The 26,410-nt window shown below is 51.2% G+C and overlaps 3 protein-coding genes across 7 annotated transcripts in view; 2 read left to right on the top strand and 1 right to left on the bottom strand.

Annotated features, from left to right (window-relative positions):
- Setdb1 (SET domain bifurcated histone lysine methyltransferase 1) overlaps positions 1-564 on the top strand; it is a 36,177-nt gene extending 35,613 nt beyond the window's left edge. For 2 of the 3 annotated variants that reach the window (XM_057794271.1, XM_057794272.1), the window contains one exon: positions 6-564. In XM_057794271.1, coding sequence (XP_057650254.1) covers positions 6-123 — 118 coding nt within the window. In that variant the 3' untranslated portion in view covers positions 124-564. The remainder of the gene's footprint in view (positions 1-5) is intronic. The other variant, XM_057794273.1, reaches the window with a different exon arrangement.
- Cers2 (ceramide synthase 2) lies at positions 553-8,803 on the bottom strand. Of its 3 annotated transcripts, none has more exons than XM_057794274.1 (11): positions 8,347-8,803; positions 3,810-3,983; positions 3,283-3,400; positions 3,024-3,142; positions 2,818-2,875; positions 2,683-2,733; positions 2,440-2,532; positions 2,143-2,271; positions 1,848-1,954; positions 1,614-1,767; positions 553-1,466 (listed from the first exon to the last, which is right to left on the bottom strand). In XM_057794274.1, the coding sequence occupies exons 2-11, from the start codon at positions 3,980-3,982 to the stop codon at positions 1,326-1,328; spliced, it is 1,143 nt and encodes a 380-aa protein (XP_057650257.1). In that variant the 5' UTR covers position 3,983; positions 8,347-8,803; the 3' UTR covers positions 553-1,325. The 3 variants fall into 3 exon arrangements, with proteins under 3 accessions (XP_057650257.1, XP_057650259.1, XP_057650258.1); XM_057794276.1 differs by lacking the exon at positions 8,347-8,803 and adding an exon at positions 8,151-8,282; XM_057794275.1 differs by lacking the exon at positions 8,347-8,803 and adding an exon at positions 5,279-6,646.
- Positions 8,804-15,781: 6,978 nt separating this feature from the next.
- Positions 15,782-26,030, top strand: Anxa9 (annexin A9). The gene is made up of 13 exons (XM_057793814.1): positions 15,782-15,843; positions 16,491-16,581; positions 16,942-17,038; positions 19,292-19,386; positions 19,588-19,701; positions 19,930-20,020; positions 21,545-21,624; positions 21,754-21,813; positions 22,447-22,531; positions 22,666-22,761; positions 22,856-22,914; positions 25,300-25,422; positions 25,683-26,030. The coding sequence occupies exons 2-13, from the start codon at positions 16,507-16,509 to the stop codon at positions 25,743-25,745; spliced, it is 1,038 nt and encodes a 345-aa protein (XP_057649797.1). The 5' UTR covers positions 15,782-15,843; positions 16,491-16,506; the 3' UTR covers positions 25,746-26,030.
- Positions 26,031-26,410: the final 380 nt, after the last annotated feature.

Here is a 26,410-nt window from a genome sequence, read left to right as displayed (position 1 = left end):
TTCAGGAGAATCCGGGCTGGAACGGAACTTACTTGGGACTACAACTACGAAGTGGGCAGCGTGGAAGGCAAGGAGCTGCTGTGCTGCTGTGGAGCCATTGAGTGCAGAGGGCGTCTCCTGTAAAGGGAGACCCTTGGACCCCAGGTCTCTGGTCTAGCTACTCTCCAGTTCCTAGTAGATAGAAATGGGGATTCTGGATCAGGACTCTCCCAGTGTGGTGCTAGCAGGCACTAGGGTGGGTAGACATGGCCACTCTAGCCTCAGCCTGAGGTCCTTCTCAGATGTTCCTGTGTTCACGATTCTCATGGGCTGTATGTCTGCCGTCCCTATCCTGTGTGGTTTCGTGATGAAGATTGTGTGTCTTCTCTCCTCAGTTCCCATCGTAATCTCCCAGGGAGAGGTCATTTTCCCAGTGGGCAGCTGTCTTACACCTCCATTTTACTTGTGTAATTTTTAGGAAAAAAAAAAAGAAAAAGAAAAAAAGTTACATAACCACAAAGAAGGCCTAAGAAAACTATCCCCTTTCTCAGTTCTTAATAGTCTGACACACTGTCATGTTTTATTTAACCTTTAATATACTTTAATTAAAAAAAACCATTAACAGTACATTTTGGTCTGAAATGGTCCCTCGCCATAATGCCAGGTCCTAGCTGTAGTTCTGGCTTTATAACTGAAACTCCAAATGTTCAATAAATAAGAGAACTAGTTGCCGTTCTACTCCACGCCAGCTTGTCTTAGCTGGAGGGAGGGGAAAGAAAGGCCAGAGAAAGGAGGCAGTGACATCCTGGAACTGTGGTCCCTGGGGCAGGGTGAGGGGCATGTGTACCCTCCTTCACTTAGTTAACTTGTTATAAAGGAGAAAAAGTTAAAAGTAGCTCAGCTTTCATTTTTGGCTTGAGCTAGGGTGCTTAGAAAGGTGGAACCTTGGTCCAGCTTTGGCAGAATGAGGCCCAGAGATGGGACAGTAAGGCACAACCCTGGCTTAAAGTCAGGGAGTCAAAGGCAAACAGCTCCAAATTCTTCAGAATAAGGAATGTGAGTTTTAACTCCAACCCTCAGAGTGGAGAAAGGTTTTCAGAAAGCATAAGAAAGGGTAGCCTGGAAAACAGAGAGGGAAGTCAGACCATTCCCCTCTCTAGCAGAGGATATGACCAACCTTCTCTCCCTGAGATAGGCTGGTTACAGTTAGGTGACAAAAGAGTAAGAGAGTCATGTAGACTCCTCTCCTTACGCCCTTTCTTCCCGGAGCTCAGGTGTCCCTACAGGGATGGCTGGCTAGTTTCTTGGCTTCATGTATTAATGTGGGAGGCAGCTAGGACAATGGTTCAGTCATTCTTAGGATGATTGTTATTGAGGATGGGGTGGCCATTAGCTAGGAGCTGACTCTTTGCTCCTGCCCCAGCTGCAGCCTCCTCCCCGTCTGAGCTCTCTGTTTCTTCTCGGTCACTGCGTTCATCTTCTACCAGCTGTGAAAAGGACAAAAGGGTTATGTATTTCCTGCTAGCCCCCAGAACCTCACAGTTTCAAAAGTGTTACTGGCACGACAGAGTTTAGATTAGAGGGTTTGGGGTTGAGAGTGCCGAGGTCTACAAAGGGGAGGCAGCCTTCCTCACCTTTCCAGTTATGAACTTGTGGGCCATGCGCAGGATGAAGTAGGCCCAGAAGATATGCAGCATCTGTAGCACTGCCATCATGGCATTGAAGAAGTAATAGCCAAAGAAGGCAGGGTAGAGCTCCAGGGGGTATACCAGTGTGCAGTGTAGGATCCTGAGGAGTTAAGGGAGAGTGGTTACATGGAGCTGGGTGAAACGAGAGAGAAAGGCAAGAAGAGCCAGCTCCCTGCTCACCAGAAGGGCATGATGACCAGTCGCGTCATGATGAAAACGATGGCGAAGACAATGAACAGGTTATTGCAGGTGTTCTTCCATCCCGCGTAGTTAAACATCTTGGCAGACTATAAATAGTCCATCTATCATCATGGGCCCCCGACTCTCCCGTACACATTAATTACGTGTGTGTGGTTAGCGGCACTGGCTGTGCCCTCCCACCTCAGTACCAGGAATATCAGTGCCCTCTCCACCCCTGGAAGACTGGAGGAACAAATGAGCCTGCACTGGGACCTCTACTGTGAGGAAGCCTAACCTCCAGCAGGTAGTCAGAGGAGTCATGCAGAGCCAAGACGAGAGTCCCTGCTCGGACGTAGTTGGCAAACCAGGAGAAGCTGAGGAGAATGATGGTGGCCACATGGTGAATGATCTGTTCCTTAAAATCCTGCAGAAAAGATGCAGGCTTCAAGAGACTCTTCCCTGTTCATTGTTCACACACACAACCCAAACTTTTGTCCCCGGTATCCCAGCAGCTCTGTCCAGATCTCTGAGAAGTCCTGATTCCAGGGCCTCATCTGGCCCTTGGACTTAACTGCACAGCGTCTTCACCCACCTTCCGCTTGACGTCAGAGGCAATGCTGAAGAGCAGGGACCAGTAGAAGGAGAGTTCAATCATGTAGTACCAATACTGAGAAGGGACGATGCTCTGGGAGAGGAAAGAGGGGTGAGGGATCCCAGAACAACTAGCTCTAAGGGGCTCACCTCCAAACTCTCCCCTCCTAGCCCCTCAAGATACTCTGTTGTGTGAAGAAACTCTTAATAATGGGTGTTGTGTGCTGTAGGCCACTCCTCATACCTGTATGGGGTATCCCTCCCAAACTTTCCTCAAGTCATAGAACCAGGGTTTCTGCAAAGAGATTAAAGAAAGATCTCAAATCCTATTGCCTTTCCCCATCTTGACAGAAGATGTGTCCCTCATCCCAGTACTCACATCCATGATGACAGCCACGCCAGCAATAAAGGCAATTAGGTAAAATGTGAATCTCCAACTGTAAGAGGGAGCACATCTGGCTAGGTAGGAGGATCAGCAGCTTCCACTGCCCCCACACACCCTCTCAAGGTGCCCTTACTCCTGCACACCACAGCCCTCTCCTCCCAGCAAGAAACAACAGAACTGTGCCACCCAGTTTCCCCCACCTGGCTTCTCGGAACTTCTTGAGAAGGCTGGGCCTGTCCTGGTTGCGGCGGCGGCGGAACCAGCGTTCTATCTGGCGGCTAGAGAGCCCGCTCTGCCGAGACAAAAGCTCTACCTCCACCTAAGCATAGTGAGGCCACGACATTCAGCCGTCAAATCGGCAGTGTCCCAACTCTGCCCAACCTCACCCGGTAACAACCCACCAAGTCCTCTCCTTCCAGAGCTAGCATTCAAACTCTGGCCCACCCGAACAGCTCATACCTGCTTGGGCTGCTTGCCGCTGGTCAGGTAGAAATGCTCTAAGGTGACATTGGGAGGGGCCCGGAGTCGGGTTTTCTCCTTAACATTCAGGAGGGCAGCCAGAGGTGTAGCCACATAACTGGGGAAGGGACAAGAGAGAGGTGTCTGGCCCCCTTGGAGCACCCCCAACCCCTAAACGGGGAGGACAAAGTACCACAAGTTCAGGCATCTGAATTTGGGGCCTCAGTCTCCCAAGTTTCCTGGCGACCCCCTTTCCTCTAGCCTGGGCTGCCCACAGCCGACAAAGCTGCCTATGTTCACTATTGACCAGGCGAAGAGGAGGCGGGCACGGGGTGAGAACAACCAGCTATTGAAGGAAAGGGCTGGGGGTGCTGAGGCCTCAGGAAGACAATGGTGCCCTGGGGGAGGGCGAGCAGGCAGCAGGGACCTGGGTGCAGAGAGCACCACTGTCCAGAACTAAGTCTCAAGAGACCAACATGAAGTCTGCTAGGCTGGCCGCAGTCGGAGAAGGTGTGGGGCATGCTCACAGCTCAAAGAAGTATCGAATGACGAGAAAGACCAGGGCCAGGGGAAGTGTGATGTAGAGGTCTGAGGCTTTGGCATAGACACGTCCATCTCTGTCTTCTAGATCAGCCCAGGTTAGGTTCACGGGCAGCCATAGTCGGTCCCACCAGAAGTGGTCATACAATGTCTGGAGCATCCTAAGTGAGGGAGGGAGAAGCTAGTCAGAGCTCCGCAGGGAAGAAAAGAAACACTCTTTCGGTTGTCAAAGGAATGGGACTAGGACTCAGCCTGGGACTCTGGGTTTGGCTACATGGCCCTGGAACAAACTGCTTTCCTCCACTGACTCGTTTCCTTATCTGTAATAGGAAATCATCAGCTTTCAAGTTCCAGCATTTACAGTTTGTTGCAACCTTAGGTGATGCTGATACCACAAAGGCCTGATCCCCTGGGGAAAAACAAAAACAAAAAAAAACCACTCATTTCTTAATTTCTTATCAGTCTTATCTTTTGGCTCTCAACCTGGAGGACAAGCAAGACCCAGTCAGAGAAGCAATAGTCAACAGCCAGGGAAGTCATCCAGGTTGACTGGGCGCGGTGTAACACGCCTTCAATCCCAGACTCAGGAGGCAGAGGCAGGTAGGGCCACAGTGTCCAGAACAGCCAGGGCTACATAGTGACCCTTAGCTGGCCAGCAGATCTACAAGAGAAAATGAAACAGAGGTACCATCCCCAAAGAACAGTGAGCATCAGACACCTTCACACAAGACTGGCACTCCATGCCAAGGCATTCAGTCTCTTCAAGTGAATGATCAGTAAGACTGTTCAGAAGGGAAGTGAGAGGCACATGTCAGCGCTGAGGACAGGGTCTGGACAGCAAACCAAGATATCTGGCAAAGTGACCTATTTTCCTCTTCCTCCTCCTCTTTCTCCTTTATTCTTTGAGACAGCACCTATGCAGTGCAGGCTGGTCTCAAACTCATGACCTTACTGCCTCAGCAGCTCAAGCAGCCCAAGTGCTGAAATGACAAGCTCTCCACCACAGCTGCCATAACCTATTTCTTCTTTCTCTCTTTTTTTTTTTTTTTCTTTTTCCTTCAAGACAGGGTTTCTCAGTAGCTTTGGAGCCTGACCTGGAACTAGCTCTTGTAGACCAGGCTGGCCTCGAACTCACAGAGATCCGCCTGCCTCTGCCTCCCAAGTGCTAGGATTAAAGGCATTCGTGACCACCCAGCATTCATAACCTATTTCTTACAAAGGCACATCCAGAACATAAAAACCTGTCTGCAAGTCAACATCCTCAAGCCAGGAAAGAGCTGCTACCTTCAATTTCCCTCCTCCCCTCCACAGAAAGATGAAAAACAGTTTGGCACTGAACGCCAGGATCCAGATGAGGCAGGGGACAGTCTACGACTCGCAGAGGAGGGGAGCCAAGGAAGTCCCCACCTCTCATCCTCCTTGAATAGAGAGAAGAGGTGGCAGCATTCAGACTGACCTATGGACTGGGCGCTGTGACAGGTGGAGAGAGAGCAGGAGCTGGAGGGTCAGTGTGAGCGGAGGCGCCAGGCTCTGAATTTCAAGCAGAGCTGCCGCAGGAGGCGGGACACCTCAGCCCACTGCTGAGCTGGGCTGGGCTCTGACTCTTTCAGCAGCTCCGCCCCCACTCTCCACAGAAGAACTTGCGAAATCCCTCTCTGCCTGTCACGGGTCAGTCAGTATTCCAGCTTGAGGACTTTACCCTCCTGTCCCCACTCCTGGTCACTGCTCTTTCGGATGAAACCAGAGGTCAGCATAGACGATAAAGGGTTTTCAGCTCCACACACCCCACCATGCATTCCAGGCCTCGCCGTGGAGGCCAGTGTCACTTCCCACTCCACCTTAGCCTGAATAAATATTTAATTTGTTGAAAAGAGATGGGAGCCTCTCAAAGTGAACAAAACTAAATGTAACTGCCCACACAAGCACACATTCTTCCTAGAGAGAAGCAAAAAACTGAGCAGGGAAGGGAAGAGCAGCAAACCAGACTAATGGGGCAGTCTGCACACCTCCAACTCTTTCTCCCCACCTTGTGGTTTAGCCAGATAGGAGTGGGGACCAATGCCTGACCCTGTCATCTGACTTCTCCAGTAAGACCTAAATTCCTAGCCTTGGGCTATCCCATCACATTTAGTAGGATGTTTTCTCATTAGAACCTCTAGAGGGTTAAGGATATGGAGGACTAGCTAAGAGCCTGCAGGGTGGGTGGAGCCTCTCTCCTGGACTCCAAGAGCAGAGGAATGTCCAGTGCCTTTCTTATCCCTACAAAGAAGGTAAGCGCTAGGGGCTGGGGGTGGGGCAAGTGGGTATCACAGAACCGGCTGAGGGAAAACACTAGAACAGACCAGACCTCCTCCACCCTGTGTGTGGAGTGGTGTGTAACTAGGGGGTGCAGGCCAGTGGGGGCTGCACGCTGGGCTTCAAGCGTGCTGTGATCAGAGTCCCTGCCGTCCTGAACAGCAGAGAAGCCGCCCCAGATCCAGCAGGGAGGGGAAGGGGCTGGGGTTTCCAGCCAGTCTCTCACACATCTCCCCAGAACCAGTCTGCTCCCTGCTGCACCCCAGGTGGCATTGGCACCAGCACTCCAAGACAAGCATCCATAAACATCAGGCCGAGAAAAGGCAACATTCAGCCCCCTCATCCCTAAGGGTAGATGGAGTCTTGATCACACCTGCAGCTTCTCCACTCACAAAAACTATGCCGCCTGCACACACAGAGACACGGTGTATGTGTTCATCTACTGGTCTCCCACTCCGCACACCTGCCTCAGACACAGACACCACGCTGGAGAAGGGCCAGTGCGGCAGAGATTTCACAGGCTTATGTGACTCCCAGCTAGAGCAGGTTCAACCTGGCTCCAGCCTTCTCTCCAGCAAATGAAAGAAGTGGGGGACAGGTGCCAATGGAGCTTGCAGGCCCAGAGAGATGGAAGGGGTAAGTGTAGCTAGCCTATAAGAAAAACTTCTCCGACTCCATGGGTAACAGTCCTAGTGACTCTGTTTGCAGAGAGATTAAAAAAGAGAGGGTCCCACGGGCTCTGGGGTCTGAAGGAGGTCTGAGTACTCTTTCTTGAGCATTAGCTGCTCATGGACTTCTCTCTAGCAGGTGAAGAACAATGGGCGAAGTCAAAAGGTGTGTCTCTGCTTCAGGATACTACTGCACCAGCCCAAAAATATGGGTCAGATTCTGGCAAAGATGGGGGTGTGAGGTGGCAACCATGCGACCCCAGGCTTCATGTGGCCTAGAGCTTGTCTGAGAAGTTCACAAACTCCACTCCCAACCCAAACACATTATAAGAGTGTGGCCCCCAGAGACAGGGAGAAGCCAGTAGGTTTAAGCAGCAGCTGAGTGTGGATGGGTGATGGAAAGGAACAGTATGGGGTCACTCTGCCTGTGGCCAGAGGCCTGAGGGAAAGCGCCCTCTCCAGGGCAAAACCCGGCAGGAGGCCCAGTGAGGTGAAAGAGGTGTGGAGCAGGAATGGAGACAAGGACAAATTCTCACACACACACACACACACACACACACACGCACGCACGCACGCACGCACGTGTGCGCGCACATCTTAGAAAATGAGCACTGTGTGGCCAGGACCAGGACCTAAGGAACAGCGCTGCAGCCCAATCCTTACCCTCAAGGGCCCCATCACAAGTGCCGTCAACAAACTTGAAGCTAGTCACCTCGGCTCTGGGATGGGAAGTGGCTTCTTTCCCCAGCTCTAACATAAACAGAAGTAATTGCCTGCAGGAGGCCTTCCCTAATTCAGTTCTCCGGGAAGACCGCCTCACTCCAGACCTCACGATGCTTACAACTCCCTGACTGCTGAGGCTGGCAACTCAAATAACTGAGATCTGGTTCGGATGCCAGGAGCGCGTCTGAGGCACAGGAACACTCCCAAGCTCATGCCAACGATGAATGTCACGCACCTGCCCTAGCAAACTAGCTCCAGGGCCTCTGAGCCTGTAATTAGCAAGTTGCCACCCGTAAAGCTAGTTTCGCCAGCTGCTCCCAGAGCTGGCCACGCACACCCCATAACGGTACAGGAATCTTAGCCCTTTGGGGCCAGGACAGAGCATGTCTACTCCTTCCTGTTTCCCGTTCGGCACATGGACGCTCTTAACCTCTCTTCTGGGATGGGCAAAAGGGGCCCAGCAGCAGTGGCTGAGGCGGCGGCGGCCACAGCAACAGCAGCAGCACCAGGGGCCGCCACCGCTCTTCCCGGGCCTCTCCGCACTCAGGCCCCGGGACGCACGCGGCCCACCTGGAGGTTCTCGCACCAAAGGTCGGCGTCTGTGGCTCGGGTCCTGGGCGAGCGCCGGGCTCCGGCCCTTACCTGTTGCCCCGCAGGCCTTCTCCCCGCCAAGGCCCCGGCCCGGCGCGCTCGCTCCCGCAGTGCTCGGCCCGCCCTCCGGCAGGCCGGCCGCCATGAGCCGGTGGAGTCCCCGGCGCCTTCGAGCTGCGCCCCGAGCCCCCGCGCCTGCCGCCTCCTCGCGGCCCCCACGGCCCCTGCGCACGGCGCACGAACTCACTCGGTGGCCGGTGCAAAGCTGGCCGGCCCGGGCGCCGCTGCTCCGTCTCCTCTCCGAGCGCCCGGCCCGTGCGCACTGGCTAGGCCGGGTCCTCTCCTCCCCCTTCCGCCGCCCGCGGCTCCCTCCCTCCTTCCTCCTCTGCCCGCCGAGCCCCGGCGAGCCCAGGCCGAGCCCAGCCGTGGAGGGAAGGCCCCGCGTGCGCCGAGCCGAGCTGGCCGTGGGCCGCGCCCGGGCGGGACCAGGGCCCCGAAACCCCGCGCTGCGCCTGCGGAGCCTCGGAGCCTCGACGGGGCGGGTGGCTCCCGCGCTGTCGGCCGCCCGGGTCTCTGGGTGGCGCGGAGGCGGCTCCCCGGGAAGGGGCCCCCAGGCGCCTGAGGACACGGCTCACAGCCGGCTGCCTCTGCCCCACCCCGCGGCCCTGCTGCGGTCGACGGCCTCAGCCCGGCGTGCAGCCCTCAGTTCCTCCCGGGTTGGGGTTGGTTGCCACAGTTCCCGCGCCCGGCCACACTGCACGGTGGGGGAGGAATGGCGCAGCCGGGAGCCCCGTCCAGGTACACCCGGTGAAAGCCTTGCACAGAGCCCGAGGCTCCCCGCGGGGAGGCCCGCAGTACCCCAGCCCTGCTGTTCGAAGCCCGAACAGAGTTACTCTCAACCTTTAGTAAAGTGTGCTTCCGTCTCCAGTCGACACTCCGTGCTTAGCCGCGATCAGTGTCAAACCAGTTATCCCTTAAGTGGTCCCATAAAATTGGTGCTTCAAGGAGAGAGCGGCCTTGACTCCCATTGTGGACAGAACCTGAGTAAGTTATGCTTGAGGGCCTTTTTACAGGGAGACCTGCAGCTTCTTCCATGTAAAAAATATTTTTAAAACTATCTGGCCACGCAAGGCAGAGGCAGGTAGATAGGTCTCCGTGAGTTCGAGGCCAGCCTGGTACACAGAGAAACCCTGTCCTGAAAACCCAAAACAAACAAACCTACCTGGCCAGGTTTGGTGGCTCATCCCCAATCAAGGGCCGAGCTTTTGGGAGACTGAAGCAGAAGTATCATTTTTCACCTTAACGGTATATTTTAAAAATATGTATTTATTTTATTTTATTGTTTGAATGTTTTGCATATATGTACATGTACCATGCACTCCCCGTGCCGACGGAGTTCAGCAGAGGGCATCAGATTCCCTGGCACTGGAGTTAGATACAGTGTGAGCAGCCATGTTAGTGCTGGGATCAAACCTGCTTCTCTGCAAGAACAAGTGCTCTTTACTGCTGAGCCTTCCCTCCGGCCCACAAAAGAGCATTTTTATGTCATCACCAAGCCTGTGGCAGCGGCTTGCTTCACAGTGTATACAGCCAAGCACCAGTACTTTCCAGTTGCCATAGACAGAGGTGTGGCCGCACGACTCTCCCTTGGGAGTCGGCTTCTGTATCTTGGGGTGGGTGTAAAGAGGCCTTAGATGACATCCAACCGTCCACTTGCTTGCTGCGGGGAAACCCCAGCACGGATTATACACCACAAGAGCGTGACTGTCCTCTGCACTCTGCGGGGTCCCCGCGCTCTGCTCTTCCTTCAGTGCTCTTGCCAGAATCTTCTGCCACACAGCCTCGCCGTTTTTCCAAGAGAGTTCTTGTGACTGCTATCTGGGCCCAGCTAGCCCTCTTGAGCCCAGCCACACCGATAGAGGGTCTGTCCCTCTTCTTTCAGTTTATGACTTCTTTTCTTGGGGTTTTGTTTGGTTGGTTTTGGTTTTTGTTTTTTAATACCTTGCTTTCCTCTGGTCCCCACCAGACTATTTTTTTATTCTATGTGTAATGTTGTTTTGCCTGCATGCATGTCTGTGTACCATGTGCATACAGTGCCCTTGAAGGTTAGAAAAGTGTGTTTTATATTTTATGTGTGTGTGTGTAAATTGGTGTTGTGAGTCATCATGTGGGTACTGGGAACTGAACCCAGGTCCTCTGCAAAAGCAACAAGTCCTCTTAATCCCTGAGCCAACTCTCCAGTCCCCCAGATTTTTTTTTTTTTGAGATATTAAGTAGCTCACTATGTAGCCACGCCTGGTTTCAAACTCAAAGCCAATTCTCCTGAGTTTTAGATTTGCAGGTATGAACTATCACGCTCAGCTCCCCCATACTTTCCAAATGGTTCCTCTGCATAAGTGAAGTGAAGTTTAAAGGAAAGAAAGAGAGAAGGAAAGGGGAAAAACAGTGGGGAGCTTTGTGGGCAAAAGCCGGATAATGAGAGCCTGAGAAATGGAGATAAGAAGGCAGACAAAGAGAAGGGGAAAGAAGAGAAACTTGGCCTCGGCCAGCAGCACCAGGATGATGTCCCCACACCCCTCCCCTGGGTGGACCAGGAGATTAGAATCACCACGCCTTTCCAGCATGTCCCCCGCCCTCAGATGGCATTGCCATGCCCACAATGCCCCAAGTGTGCCCTGCTTGCAGTGACTCACTTCCTCTGAATAGGCTGCTGAGGTGTCCCAAGGCAGTCAAAAGGCTATGGGGCCAGGGTTTAGGTATCTGACAGGCTTCTGGGAAGACAGATAACATGGACCCTAATGACAAAAAGATCTTTCTAACTGCAGCCGGCCTATAGAACACAGAATCCTGCCCATCATAGTGACACACTATCAATCCTAGCAGAGGTATAACATAGAAAGTTCTGGAACAGCCAGAGCTAAAACCCCATTGTGTGTGTGTGTATGTGTGTGTTATATGTATTTTTGTATTTTTATACATTGCATATATATATATATAACATATAACACTAAACCCCCATTTAGTGTGTTATGTGTATTTTTGTATTTTTATACATTGTATATATATATATATATATATATATATATATCATATAACACACACACACACAAGCTCACAGAAGCACACCTGAGTACAGAGTCAAACAGTGCTGGTACATGGGGACTGGTGTAAAGGCCTCATGGTTAAAGGCAAGAAGAGCTGCCAAGCCTCGTGATCTGAATGGACGTCCGAAGAGCCACATGGTAGGACAGAATAACTCCTACAGTTATCATCTAACTTCTACAGGCATGTTGTGGCGCACACAGGCCACACGTGTACACAAGACAGACATACAGACAGGTAATAAATATGGGGGGGGTTCCTAAAAGAAGAAAAAAGAAAAGCAAAATGGGGGCAGGGAGTGTAAAGAAATGCTCATGAGTCGGAAGTTGAGGCACTGGGCAGCACTGCTATGCCCTACTGTTCCACTAAGGGACACCCAAGTCACCTATTCCTCATCAATAGTCGAAAAAGCAGAGGCAATGAGATACCTGGACTCTGGAACTCCCTGGGTGTGGGAAGTCCCTGCCCTCCTCAAGTCTGTAATGAAGGTACAGGGTGAATCCTCTCTGAAATCCCCCCCCCCCGAGTTTCAGCAGAACCGCTGTGGATGCAGCACAGACAGCCTGCACACTCGCAGGAAGGCTGTGCTTCGGCCATGTGTGACTGGGTTTCTGTGTGACATCCACGAATTTAGAGTTCAACTCGCAGGTTCTGGCCGGGAGTCCCTTGGGAAGCGTTGGCCAGGGCAAACAGGCGCCCTTACCCTCCCTCCCTTTCACCATGACTTGTAGCCAGAATCGATTCTGAAGAGTCAGAAGGCGGGCCGTGTGGTCACCCCATCTGCCTGTCGTGAGTAGTTATCTCGCTGGGGCTCCTTACCTTAGCTGCCACCAAGTCTGCCCAGAACCCAGTGTTCTCAAGAAGCTGTTCTTCTGACAAGTGGATTACGAGAGCCCATTGCTTGGCTCAGGTGGAGCAAGGGGCAGCAAGTGACCCTGGGTGATTTATTAAGAATACTCTCAGTGGTTGCTGGTGCCCTCTTGTGGCACTCCTGGGGAATGGCAGGAAAGAACTTAAGCCTGCCAGGATTGGATTTTACAGAAAGAAGCAACTGTTACTAGTATAAATAAGATTGTAACAGTACTTGTTGCCATATGTTAGCATTTGACATGCATACTTAGTGCTCCGTGACCAGCACTTTTCTCAGGATTTTATATGTATTTGCTAGGATCGAACCTGGGCCTCATCCTTGAGAGGCAATGGCTCTGCGGCTGACCTACACCTCCATCTCAATATATATTATCTAATTCTCACAGTAATCTATAACATAAAAACTCTTTTTTTTTTTTTTTTTTTTGGTTTTTTGAGACAGGGTTTCTCTGTGGTTTTGGAGTCTGTCCTGGAACTAGCTCTTGTAGACCAGGCTAGTCTCGAACTCACAGAGATCCGCCTGTCTCTGCCTCCCGAGTGCTGGGATTAAAGGCGTGCGCCACCACCGCCCGGCTAAAAACTCTTTTTTAAAGATTTATTTTATGTGTATGAGTGTTCCACCTGCATGTCTGTGAGCGCACCACGTGTGCTTGGTGCCTGTAGAGGCCAGAAGAAGGCATCGACTCTCCTGGCGCTGGAGTTAGGGATGATTATAGACCACCATGTGGGTGCCAGGGACCGAACCCAGGTCCTTTGCAAGAGAAGCAAGTCTTCTTAACTGCTAAGCCGGCTCTCTCCAGTCTCTTGTTTCTGTGTATATGAGAGAGGTTTTGTATTTTTCAATGCTGGGGTTGGAACCAGGGACTCGGCTTCTTATCCAGCCTGGTTTTGTTTTTAAAGAGTTATTTAGTCAAGTGGCAATAGTGCACACCTTTAATCTCAGCATGTGTGAGGCAGAGGCAGGAGGATCTCTGTGAGTTTGAGGCCAGCCTGGTCTGCATAGCAAGTTCCAGGAAAGCTAGTTCCAGGAAAGCTAGGACTACATAGAAAGACCCTGTCTTTAAAAAAAACGAAAACACTATTTTTTTTTATTTTATATGTATGAGTGTTTCAACTACATATATAGCTGTGCACCATGTACTCGCAGAACCCAAAGAGGCAAGAAGGGGGTATGGGGTCCCCCAGAACTGGGGTTACAGACAATCCTAAACTGCCCTGTGGGTGCTGGATATTGAACCCTAATCCTCTTCAAGAGCAGCCAGTGCTTTTATCTGCTGAGCCAGCTCTACAGCCTGCCCCCAGGCTTCGTTCCGAGAAAAAGGAAATAGCAGGGACTGTCAGGCACCTGTCCAGCATCGTAGGCGTAGGCGAAGTCAGAATTCTGTCTCTGGGGGGGTCTAGACCTGCAGCTTTCAATTTAGCCACAGTGTAGAGATTAAGCCCTATTTTGAGGGGGGGGTTAGGTAGAGCACAGGCTATCCCATTAGAGTAGAATTTCAGATAAACAATAAATAACTTGTCAGTATAAATAATCACATTAAATATTTGGGTCATACTTTTGCCAACAAATCATTCATTGTTTATCTGAACTAATTTAACTGGAAGTGGTATATTTTTATTTATTTAATCTAACACCCATACTTTACAAGGTGATTTTATACTTACACAGATTGCCTCGTTTATTCCTCCCAAGGAACCTGTTCTCAGACACAACAACTTCTCCTCCTCTGCCCTACAGTTTCTCCTGTCCCTCCCATTTAGGGATTATGAAGTGTCTAGCTCAGATTACAGACCATAACAAGTGGCAGACTGGGGGTGATGGCTCACACCTGGAAATCTCAGCACTTGAAGCTGAGGCAGGAGAATTGTGAGCTCAAGGCCAGCTTGGCCTATACAAAAAAAAAAAAAAAAAAAAAAAAAACAACCCTGCGCCTTCCCTGAAACAAGCAGAAACAAAAGCGGAGGGGAGCGACCTGACCTTGGAACTCACTTGCTAGAGGAGAGGCCTGCTCCCCTGGGCTTCCCCTCAGCTCCACACAGGCTGGGCAGGGGCGCAATAAAGAGAATCCTAAGGATCCAGGAATGGGGCGGCGCATGCCTTTAATCCCAGCACTCAGGAGTCAGAGGTAGGTGGAGCTCTGTGAATTTAAGACCGGCTTAGTCTACAAGGTGAGTTCCAGGACAGCCAGGGCTATACAGAGAAACCCTGTCTTAAAACAAACAAACAAACAAACCAGACAAACAAACCAATAAATAAATAATTTTAAAATTGGAGATTGCTGGGTTGCTGGGCTGGTGACACACACCTTTAATCCCATCACTGAGCAGGCAGGGGCCAGGCTTGGTCTATATAGTGAGTTTCAGGACAGCCCAGACTATGTAGAGAGACCCTGTCTCAAAAAACAAAATAAATAATAAGCAAATAAAATAAAACTTAGAGATTGACTGTGCTGGCTGGAGAGATGGCTCAGAGGTTAAGAGGTCCTGCGTTTAACTCCCAGTAACCACACAGTGGCTCACAACCATTTATAATGAATGAGATCTGGCGCCCTCTTCTGGTGTGCAGGCATACACGCAGGCAGACCACTATACATAATAAATAAATCTTTTTAAAAAGCAAACAAACGAAAAAGAGATTGACTCTGACTCTAAAATTGGAGTATGTTCTCCACTTGAGTGAGGACCAAAGCCAGCATATGACCGCCATAATGGAACTTCATTACCGGAGTCCCCAAGCTTGTTCTCTGTGTGGAATAGCAGTGACTATGTTGTGGCCCTCTCTTTCCGGGGTTCTGGGAGATCAACGAGGACCATTCCTGGCCCAAGCCTCAAGGGGTCAGCCCCGAGGTTTAACCGCTTAGGGTCCCCGAGGCTCCGAGGGTCTGAGCGCCTGCCGCTGTGTGCCTACCTCAGGTAGCACCCTGGGATTGCATCACCCTAAAGCCTAAACAGCCAGGGAACACTGGCAGCTAAAAGGCAACAGGAGGAAGCTGAAATCCGGGCCCTGGGATCCTCCTCCATCTGCTGGCTGCCTTTGGGAGCACGGTTCTCCCACGGTGCCGGTCTGCAGGGAACACCCTCCGCGTTTTTCTCTCTTGACTTTGGATCTGCCCGCACCTGATTACCTGTGCGCCCTTCCTTACTCACAGATATAAACAATTCCCTTGCCTCCCCACCCGTGCTGGCTAGCTTTCCGAAGGCATAATCACAGGAACTTCTGGGCTGGGACCCCCTGTGGGGTGCAGGCTGGGGTGCCCTGATGGTATGTGTCCCAACAGGTTTTTCTCTATCAACCTTGAAATCAGCCTGGAGCCTGCCTGACCTACATTCCCCTTAACCCCCCCTCCCCTTACCCCCAGGGAGCTGGAGCCAGTGGTAGAGCCAGGTTAGAAGCAAGACTCAAGAGGCTAGGTTTCTGTGGTCCCAGCCTGGCCCCGTAGGGAAAGCAAGGCACAAAGCCTCCTGTGTCCTCCGCTGAGCTGAGAAGCTGAGTGGAGTTCACTTGCGTGGGTTAAGGGCCAGTTCCTGGGAGGAGAGATGCTAGGCAGGGAGGTGTTTGCTGGTAGACCCTGTACAGCCTGGTCCTCTCCCACGTCTGGGAGGGGCCATGTCAGAGACAACAGCTGGGCTGGTCTGCAAGAGAGGTCATCTGACTGGCTGCTCGGTCTGGGCTCCTCACTCCTCCTCTCCACCAGCAGGCTACCCGGGAGCTGGTGCCCACACAGGCAAGCCACCAGGCCACAACACCCACCTCACCTCCAGCTCCTTCTGGGTAAGTCCTGGAACTGAGCCCTTATCTGGGGGAGGGAGAACTTACTGGTTGAGGGAGGAGTGGTGTGCTCCTGGAGTGTCTAGTCTATGCCCAGGTACCCATGTTCCTACACGGACAGAGACAACAGCCCAGATTCCACCTGCTGACCTAAAGACCCCACCTGGGGGGAAGGGCAGCAGGCAGGAAGCAGCTCTACAGGTAGGGGTTGGAGCTCACCTGTGGGGAGCTGACCAGGAGCTGTCTCCCCCTCTTCACCCCCCCCCCGTGTCCATCATTATTGCCACCTCACCTCAGCAGTCGGAGAATCCAGGCCAGGGAAGGGAGGGACCTGACCTTCAGAAGGGGGCACCATCTCAGACTGAGGGTTCAGGGGTCTTGGGGGGTGGGAAACCGTTAGTAAGCGCTGGTTCCAGCAACCTCCCCAGCCAGTACTGGCTTCGGAAAGGAAGGGAGAAGGTAGACGCTTCCTGTTGCCCTGATCTTCCATCCTTACACCTGCTCACAAAGAAGTTCGATATTCTGATATTCATTCATTTATTTCTGCAACAAAGGAAAGGGATGGATTGAGAGTCCCGGTCCCAGATGGGAGGCCATCCACAGGACCAAGCGGGAAGATCCCCTCAGCTAACTCCCATTTCCTTCCACAGGGAAGCCAGCTGAACCATGTCTGTAAGCAGTGGACCAATCGGAGCATCCCTGACCCAGGAGATCCTCAGCTCGCTGGGTCTTGCCAACAAGGTACGGGCTGTTGGGACCTCAGAAATGCATGTATGTATTCCGCAGTGCTGGTGATTGCTCTTGCCTTACACTTGACCAATCAGTGCTCTACCACTGAGCCACAAAATCCAGCCCCAACAATCAAGTTTAACGTGTCCTCTCAGGGGCCAGGAGATGTTGGGGAAGAGAAAAGTAGAGATAGCTCAGTGGGGTGAACGCCTTGATGACCCGAGTTTGGTCCCCAGGACCCCATGGAAGCAGATAACATCCTTAGGAGGCCTCAGATTGTCCTCTGACCTCCCATGCACCCACAATAAATGAAGAAGATGGGAGGAGGAGGCAGGCTCCCCCTCATGATGCTACCTTCTCATGCTATTGCAGGCAGCAGCTTGGGGGACTCTGGGCACCCTCAGGACTTTCTTGAGCTTCAGTGTGGACAAGGATGTTCAGAAGCTGCTGAAGGCCATTACAGGGCAAGGTAAGCTTCTGCCCTTGGTGTTTAAGGGCTGCCTTTCACTGTTAATTTTTTAATTTTCTTTTGAGATAGGGTCTCATTTGTAACACCAACTAGCCTGGAGCTCACTATGGAGACCAGGCTGGCCTTCAAATCACATCCATCTGCATCTGCTTCCCAAGTGTTGGGATTGACAGTGTGCATACCACACATAACAGGGTCTCACCTCTATCTCAGGATGGCTTCAAACTTGCGGTCATCCTCCTGTAGCAGTTTCCTAGGTGCTGGAATTACAGGCAAGAGCCCCGCTGCAGGTCTGCCTTTCTCTTTCTCTCTCTCTTTTACAAATTTATTATTTATTATTTTATTTTATATGTATGTATGTTTAGCCTGTATGTAGGTTTCTGCACAAGCAATCCTGGTGCCCACAGAGGCCAGAAGAGGGGTTCAGAGCTCCTGGAACTAGAGTTTCAGATGGCTGGGAGTGACCATGAGGGAACTGTGCTTGGGAATTGAACTAGGGTCCCCTGGAAGAACAGCTGGTGTTCTGTGCCGCCACACACATATTAAATAATAAATGTTTAAAAAAAAATCTTTTTTGTTTTGTTTTGGTTTTTTTGATACAGGTTTCTCTGTGTAACCCTGGCTGTCCCAGAACTCTCTCTGTAGACCAGGCTGGCTTCGAACTCACAGTACTACCTTCCTCTGCAATCCCAAATGCTGGGATTAAAAGGCATATGCTACCACCACCTGGCTTTTAAAAAAACTATTTTTAAGAAGCCAGGAAGGCGGAGTTAGTGATGTTCTGGGAGTACTGGCGATAAGATATCGATTCTGGCGTGTCCAGTTCCGTGGCAGCGTGTCAGACCCCACTGCCACCTCCCCCGTGGGAGGTCAGGCTCATTTTTTCCATTCTCACACACAAGGAAACGACTCAGGGAGAGATTGAAAAGCTTGCCCAGGATCACGTGGCTTATAACAGGAGATCCAGGATTTTAAGCCAAATTAATGGACCTCGCCCCAGATACCCTTTTAAAAATTTTTATTTCATTTATGGTTTTATTTTCTTCCCTTCCTTTTTTAAACCACCATACTAGGGCCACTTTTGCCTGAATTAGGGTTTGAGTCAGAAGCCAGATGGTGGCGCACACCTTTAATCCCAGCACTTGGAAGGCAGAGGCAGGCGATCTCTGTGAGTTCTAGACCAGCCTGGTACAAACCATAAAAGGGTGTGCATGTGTGTCTGTACGCATGTTTTTAATCCCTGCACAATGGCTGCACCTTAGCCTCCTGCTGTTTCAGCCAACAGTTTCTACGCCACAGTTACCAGCCTACTTCAGTGGCAGTGGCTTGGCCACTCGGACCAAAGCCTGGCAGGCTTCTGCTGTCATTGCCGCTAAAGGCAGCTTTAACTAAATCACTATTATTTTATTTATAAATAAAACTCGAGACTCAAAGGCTGGGGTGGAAACCAACTAGCTCAGAGAGGCTGAGCTCACCTTCTCTCTTTGCTGGTGCATCCCCAAAAGCACCTTCTTTCTCTCTGCCCTCCCCCCCAAAGAAGCCTTACCACTCAAACCCCGCCCTACTACTTCCTGTGTCTCTCTATCCCCCGATGCCCTCTGATGTTCTATGATTACTTTCTGTCAACTAGTTGCTAACTTAGCCCCCTAACCCAAGGTTAATTTTATTTAATTAATGAAAATGTTAACTCAGGGTTCACAATGTGATGAAATATCCCCCAACATACACATATGTGAATGCTGTGCCCTGGAGGCCAGAAGATCCTGGATTCCCGGGAGCTGGAGTTACAGGTGGTTAGGAGCCACCTAATCAGGTGCTGAGCCCTGAACTCGGGCCCTCTGAAAAAGTAGTACATGCTCTTTTTTTAAATTTAATTTAATTTTTATTTATTTTTTTTTTTATTTTGAGACAGGGCTTCTCTGTGTAAAAGCCCTAACTGCCCTGGAACTAGCTCTGTAGACCAGGTTGCCTCAAACTCACAGAGATCCGCCTGCCTCTGCCTCCCGAGTGCTGGGATTAAAGGCGTGCGCCACCACCGCCCAGCAACAGTCCATGTTCATAACCTCTGGGCCATCTCTCCAGCCCCTCTGAATGTTTTTGGCATTTTCTTTGCATCTTCTCTGAGAACAAATGGAAGCAGGGACGACATAGGCCTGGTCTTCCCTTCCCTACTCTTAATTCTCTTCCTGGAGGGGTCGGGAATTCACAACCGTGAACTCCCTGGTTGCAGCCTGGTTTTGTCTCTTGGTTCAGGTGTGGAACACAGCACCATTGTGGATGTACTGACCAATCGGAGCAGAGAGCAAAGACAGCTCATTTCTCGAGCCTTCCAAGAGCGTACCAAACAGGTGGGACCACTGCCTTTCCAGGAGCTAGGCAGGGTGGAGACCCCTGGAGGACTTGGGATCAGATCCAGCCGTGGCCAGCCCCATCCTCCGGGCTAATAAGGGACTTGGTGGCCAGGCCTCTGATAAAAATCAGATTGCCATGATTTTGGGGCCTTCCTGGACCCATGTCTCTGTCTGTCTGTCTGGGGCCCACTTATGCAGGACCTCCTAAAGTCCTTGCAGGCAGCACTGTCTGGCGACCTGGAGAAAATTGTGGTGGCTCTCCTACGGCCTGCAGCCCAGTCTGATGCCCAGGAATTGAGGACAGCCTTGAAGGTACTGGGGGAGGGGCAGTTGCTGGGTTGTCTGGGGAACAAGGACACCAACTGAGAAAGGAAGGACAGCTGACTAACACTGACCTCTCCAGAGAGTGGGCCTAGCAGCCCCTCAACCCTCTTGTGACCCAGGTGGAGAAGGGGATGGTGCCTGCTCTCCAACCCTGTCTGCCACCTCGCTGGGCTAATGATATGTCCCATTGTCAAGCGGTCTCACAATCTCTTGTAGGCCTCAGGTTCTGCTGGAGATGTAGCCTTGGAAATTCTGGCCACCCGAGCAGCACCCCGACTGCAGGAGTGCCTGGCAGTATATAAACATGGTAAGACTGTGTGAGGGGTCCCCAAGAGCTGAAGAGGGGTCCCCAAGAGCTGAAGAGGGATCCCCAAGAGCTGAAGGTATCGCGACAATCACTCCACCCCTACGGTGCTTACAGACCTGGGACCCTGACTGACCAAATTCTATTCCCTTAAGGTCTCTGCTCCCAGCACCCCCACACTACTCCAGTGCCTCAGTCTCCCTAGGGGAAAGAGCCCTATGTGGTCATTAAAGAAAGAGAAACAATGATTAACTTAGTCTGGAGCCCTAGGGCCAATTTCCCAGAGATGACGTTAGGCGCCAACAGTCCCAGAGGTCCCCTTGTTACCTTCCCAGCCCCTTGCTGCTGCCTGGGGGACAGGTGGTGACCCGAAGTCCTGCCGTCACCTATCAGACCCTGCCTCCCCACCCTCATCTCACCCCATCGTGGTCCCTCTTTCTCTGCGGTTCTCAGTCAATGCTGGTCTGTGTTCTTAACCCTCTGTGGTTCTCAGTCAATGCTGGTCTGTGTTCTTAATCCTCTGTGGTTCTCAGTCAATGCTGGTCTGTGTTCTTAACCATCTGTGGTTCTCAGTCAATGCTGGTCTGTGTTCTTAACCCTCTGTGGTTCTCAGTCAATGCTGGTCTGTGTTCTTAACCCTCTGCGGTTCTCAGTCAATGCTGGTCTGTGTTCTTAACCCTCTCTGACCTCCATCGCTCCCTCTTGGCCTGTTTTCATCTTTCTTTCCCACCCTTTCTTTCTATTTTTCCCCTGTTCTGGGACATCATAGTTTCCTGTGGATGAAATATTTTGAATTCATGATCTTCATGCCTCAGCCCCAAGTGCTGGGCCTGCAGGCTTGGGCCTCCATGGCTGACACTTTTTGTTTTCTCTTCCTTCCTCCCTTCTTTCCATCCTTCTTTGTGGACTAGAGATTGAGCCCGGGGTTTCCGCACTAGCCACGCTCTTCCACGGTCTTCACTCTTGGTCTTCCCGCTCCTGCCCACTCTCTGCTCCATACTCTACCTCACACATCGCTTCCTAAACACCGGTGAGGGCTAGGCCCTAACCAGCTTCATAATCTGGGCTTCCCTGTCCCTAGTGACTTCTGGTTGCCTAGCGATGGGAGGGATTCCCAGTGGGAAGGTTTGGAGATGAAGCCACTTCCAGTACTCACAGCCTAGGAACGTTTTCAGAGTGGCTGCGATGGCGCCCATGGCTTCCATCCTGGGCACTATCAGTCAGCAAGGCACTCTGCAGAGGAGATGGATGAGTGGCCAGGGGGCTGGAGTTGACAGCTCAGCAGCTGAGAGCACAAGGAGACCTGAGCTTGGTTCCCAGCACCCGCATGGACGACTCGCAGCCCTCTGCAGCTCCGGCTCCTCCTGGGCACACACACCCCCCCCTTACACATAAATAAAAACATGAAATCTTTGGGGAAAAAGGAAGGAGAACTGTTAGGGCCCAGTTGGCCAGGCACCTGACAAGTCCTAAAGCTACCTACCCTGGGAAAATTCAGGAGTCAAAAGGCTCCTGCCTCTGCCCCAGATTTCCAGGTGGAGGCTGAGGAAGATATCAGAACCGAGACCAATGGCATCTTGCAGGACCTGCTTCTGGCCCTGAGCAAGGTAAGGCTTGGCCTGCGAGGGAAGGGACTGGGGACCAGCCAGGGCAGGGAGCTCTGCTGTCCTGTGAGCAGGATGTCTGGACAAAACTGCCCTTCCATGAAACCTCCTGAGAACAGTGTCTCCACTTAGGGGGGCCGCGAGAGCTACTCTGGAGTCATTGACTACAACTTGGAAGAACAAGATGTCCAGGTGAGCAAAAGGACTTGTGTTTATACAGATTCCTCCTGGGCCCCGTCCCTGGGCCCAGATCCTGTGTACCGATCTGTGCTCCAAGCCTGTTGCTGCCTTCTTTGCCTCTGCCTCCCGAGTTCACAGAATCCAATCTCATCTGCTGGCGATTCTCCTCCTGCGGGCACTGGATCAAGCAAGCCTTAGCCCTCATCGTGGGGATCAGATTCTTGTGAGAGCAACTGAGCTAAGCCCCTTTCTTAATCTTCTGTTTTGTTTGTTTTGTTTTTCGAGACAGGGTTTCTCTGTAGCTTTGGAGCCTGTCCTGGAACTTGCTCTGTAGACCACGCTGGCCTCCACAATTCAGAGAGGATTAAGTTCCAGCCTCCCAAGTGCATATGCTGCCACCACCCGGCGATCCTGCCTCTTTTTATTATTGTTTATTTTTCTTTGAGTCAGGGTCTCTCCTAGAACTCCTAATGTAGACCAGGCTGACCTCCAACGCAGAGATCCTCCTGCCTCTGCACTATCCTTTTTCACCCTCTGTCCCATTTCCTTCACCACAGTAGATTCTTTGGGTACATCAAAACCATGGCTTCCAGGCTCCAAACTGTGATCCTGCCCCACTCCTCACTGATTCCTTCTCTTCCCTAGGCACTCCAGCAGACCGGAGGATCCAGTACAGCAGGTCACTGGGTCCTGATCTTTACACAACGCAGCCCTGAACACCTCATCCGAGGTACCCAAGCTTCCTTATCCCCACCCAGCTTGCTCTACTGATGAGTGTGACAGCCAGTGGTGGGGTCACCCTTCCTGTGGTAACAGCTCCACACACCAACTTACCTTTCTAACCACTCCCTACACATTCCAAAGTGTTTGATCAGTACCGGAGATGCACTGGGCGAGAATTAGAGGATGCTGTCCGCAACTGTTTCCATGGAGATGCCCAGTGGGCTCTGCTCAGCCTGGGTTAGTACCTACTCAGGATGTATGAGGGATTTTTACTGGGATGGGAAGCTGCGGCCCTAGACATGGCTCTCTACCCTCTCACCTTTGCTTCTAGCTTCCATAATGAGAAACACAGCGCTGTACTTCGCTGACAAACTTCACCAAGCCCTTCAGGTACTGCCTTGTCGCGGGCAGGGGAGTGAGTTCTGGTTAGCACTACATGAGTTACCCACAAGGCACTAAAGTTTAAGTCTATCTTAATTGTCTATGTACCAAAACCAGATGAGCCTGTTTTGTCGTCAGGGGGAGGTATTAACTGTCCCAGTGGCTCACCCTCCCTAATGTTGCAACCCTCATGCTGTGCTGACCCCAACCATAAAATTATTTCGTTGTTATGTCACAAGTGTAATTTTGCTACTTTTATGAATCATAATGTAAATATCTGATATGCAGGGTATCTGATAATCAACCCCTGTGAAAGGGTCCTTAGACCTCCAAAGGGGTCGCAACCCATAGGTTGAGAACCATTGCTCTCTATAAAGAGTACCTGGCAGGCATGGTGGTGAAAACCCTAAATCTCAGGACTCAGGAGGCAGAAGCAGGAGCACTGTAAACCCCAGGTCAGCCAGGGCATCCAGGACTTTGGAGCTGTCTCTGACGTGTTACTCACGTTTCAACTGCCCTTCACAACTGCTCATTGTCCTTGTTCAAGTAGGTGAAGAATGTGAAGAACAAAGAGTAAATGTCGCGAGCACTCCGGGCCTCCTTTCTCCAGTTGGCTAGATTTATTTATTTATTTGGTTTTTCCAGACAAGGTTTCTCTGTGTAGCCCTGGCTGTTCTGACATTATGTAGACAAGGCTGGCTCCTAACTCAGAGACCCGCCTGCCTCTGCCTCCCCCAAGTGCTGGGATTAAAGGCGTGCGCCACCATGCCCAACCACCTTGGCTGGATTTTATTCCTATTATTTATCCTCAAGTTTGAGGGAAAGTTTGGTGGTAGAAGGCGGGTTGAACTTGCTCCAGGCCCTACCTGCCATCTCTGCAGCGCTCTAGTAGATGCTGGTGAGCAGGCATGGTGGTGCACGCATTAATCCCAGCACAAAGAAGGTAACTGCATCTATATAAGGACTTCCAGAACAGCCTGGGCTAATTGTGTCTGCTGTATTATCTATCTAAAATGTGGTCACTTTGACTTGAATTTGACAGAATCTAATAATTTTGCTAGATGAACTAGGTCTCTGAGAATATATACAAAAATATCTGCAAAACCACAGAGAAACTCTGTCTCGAAAAACCAAAAAAAAAAAAAAAAGAAAAGAAAAAAATATCTGGGCAGTGGTGGCACATGCCTTTAATCCACTGGGGAGGCAGAGGCTGGCAGATCCCTGAGTTTGAAGCCAGCCTGGCCTGTAGATCAAGTGCCAGAATGGCCAATACTACACAGAGAAACCCTGTCTTTTTTTTTTTTTTTTTTTTTTTTTAGTTTTTCGAGACAGGGTTTCTCTGTGGTTTTGGAGCTTGTCCTGGAAACCCTGTCTTGAAAAACAATAAAAATTAAAAAGGAAGTGTAATATATGAAAGGTTGGAGTTACCACATTTCGGTGGACAGAGAAGCCGTCAGCATCATGCCGCATTGGTGACTGTTCTAGGACAGTCTATATCCGCCCTTGCTCAGTCATTCAGAGATTCCATCTTGACAACAGATTATTATATACTTAACTGAGAAGGCCGGCTCATTAGAATGAGTCAACACCAGGATTCCTTTGAAGACCTGTGGTTATCTGTCTCAGTTCCTGATATAAAAACAAATCTGTGGGCTACAAGTGGCTCACAGTGGAACACTGACTTGCTGAGCCCATGAGGAACACACGTGAAAGGAAACATACATCTTAGTGTATTGAGATTTGGATACCAGAATTCTTGGATATGAATGTCAGGTGTTATTTTAGGAGTCAGACTAGACAAAAGGGCTACACTTGTAATTCCAGAACCTGAAGAGAAAAAACAAGAGGATCACGAGTTCAAGGCTTGTCAGGCGTGGTGGCCCACACCTTAAATCCAAACAGTCTAGAGTCCACGGTTAGTCTAGGGTACATGAGACAGTCTCAAAAACCTGGAGCTGGAGAGATGGCTCAGTGGTTAAGAGTTTCTTGCTCATCCGGAGGACCCAAACTTGATTCCTGGCACCCATGTCCAGCAGTTCACATCAACTCCAGGGGTATAAGACCCTCTTCCACCTCCGCAGGCATCTGTACACGTCTTGTGCACTCACATAGACGTACACACAAAAACATAGAAATATATCTTGGCTGAGCAGGGTGGCTAATACCTAAGTCCCAGTACTCTGTATGAATTTGGGGCCAGTCCAAGACACACACTGAATTCCTGTCCAAAAAAAAGGGCCCGAGAAGCCTGAGGATGTAGCTTAGTGGTAAGTAGCATGTTCAAGGCCCTGGATCTGATCCCCCAGTACCACCTTGCCTCCACTCCCTCCCCACCCATGCCATTCACCCCCTGCCCTTAATGAGACCACCCCTAACCGCCCGTCTCTTTTCCAGGAAACTGAGCCTGATTTCCAAGTGCTGACCCGAGTCCTTGTCTCCCGGAGCGAGATCGATCTTCTAAGCATTCGGGCTGAGTACAAGAAGAAATTTGGGAAGTCTCTGTATTCTTCTCTCCAGGTGAAAACTTAGCTCTCTCCTCTTCAAGACACAGTTTCTCTGTGTAGCCCTGGCTGGCCTCGAACTCAGAGAGCCACCTGCCTCTGCCACCTCAACTGAACCTGGATCCCTGGTGTCCCAGCTCCCCTCCCCCCACCTTTCCTTTGGTTGAGTCCTGTCTAGACGATGAGCTATTTTTCGGCACGAAGTAGGGAGGGTTACAGTGCTTGCAGCATGTTGGTGGTGACGAGTTGGTCTGACCCTGAGCCCCTCACCTGCAGGAGACAGTGAGAGGGGATTGCCACTCGGCCCTCCTGGCCCTGTGCAGAGCCGAAGACATCTGAGACCTTGCGGACCCACCCTGACATGGCATTCAAGAATCTGGAGATTCCCATGTTTGGTTGAACACGTGGGAGACCCCCAAACGAACACCATATACCCTAACTTCCTCTTGTGGCTGGTTCTCTAAATTTCTTTGATATCCTTGGCTTTCCCTCATCTCTAGTCACATTTTGGGGATGAGGAATAGGATGTCTTTGATAGTGTCTGCCCTATTCATCAGTCCATACCACAGCCAGAACATCTCCATGCTAGTTGAACCGTTTGGCAAATCCACTGTCTTTTTAAGTTTCCTGGTTAAAATTTGGGCGGGTCAGGACATGGGTCAGGAAGAGGCCTTGGAGTCGGCATCTTTGAAGTGGGTTTAGCTATACAACAGAAATCCTGGTTTTGCCCCAGCGCTGCACTTAGCAGTTATCAGCACACTCCACCCTGAGGAGTCTCTCTTCAATTTCATCATCTCTCCTCCCCGGGAATCCCAGGCAAGATAACCAAGAACGGACACCAGGGGTTCAGAACTAGTGAAGGGCCAGCTACATAAACTCCCAGCCTTGGAAGTCAGTAACTTTCCCCCAGTCCATCTGTCCATCTCCAGTGAGAGCTGAGAACAGCGCTTCCCACAGAACAGCGATCTAAACCAGGGAAGAGGGACGTGGTCACGTTCGGACTC

This window comes from Chionomys nivalis, chromosome 18, assembly GCF_950005125.1.
Source record: "Chionomys nivalis chromosome 18, mChiNiv1.1, whole genome shotgun sequence".
Taxonomy (NCBI): Eukaryota; Metazoa; Chordata; class Mammalia; order Rodentia; family Cricetidae; genus Chionomys; species Chionomys nivalis.
This window is presented reverse-complemented; position numbering and strand designations above follow the sequence as displayed.

Excerpts from the sequence above, each read along its gene's own strand:
- Cers2 (XM_057794274.1), bottom strand. The coding sequence starts at position 3,982 with ATGCTCCAGACATTGTATGACCACTTCTGGTGGGACCGACTATGGCTG. Across the intron at positions 2,734-2,817 it reads GCGTGGCTGTCATCATGGAT|AAACCCTGGTTCTATGACTT; the intron begins GTGAGTACTGGG and ends ATCTCTTTGCAG. Across the intron at positions 1,955-2,142 it reads CCTCTGACTACCTGCTGGAG|TCTGCCAAGATGTTTAACTA; the intron begins GTTAGGCTTCCT and ends GACTATTTATAG.
- Anxa9 (XM_057793814.1), top strand. The coding sequence starts at position 16,507 with ATGTCTGTAAGCAGTGGACCAATCGGAGCATCCCTGACCCAGGAGATC. Across the intron at positions 17,039-19,291 it reads GAAGGCCATTACAGGGCAAG|GTGTGGAACACAGCACCATT; the intron begins GTAAGCTTCTGC and ends CTCTTGGTTCAG. Across the intron at positions 22,762-22,855 it reads GTGGGCTCTGCTCAGCCTGG|CTTCCATAATGAGAAACACA; the intron begins GTTAGTACCTAC and ends CTTTGCTTCTAG.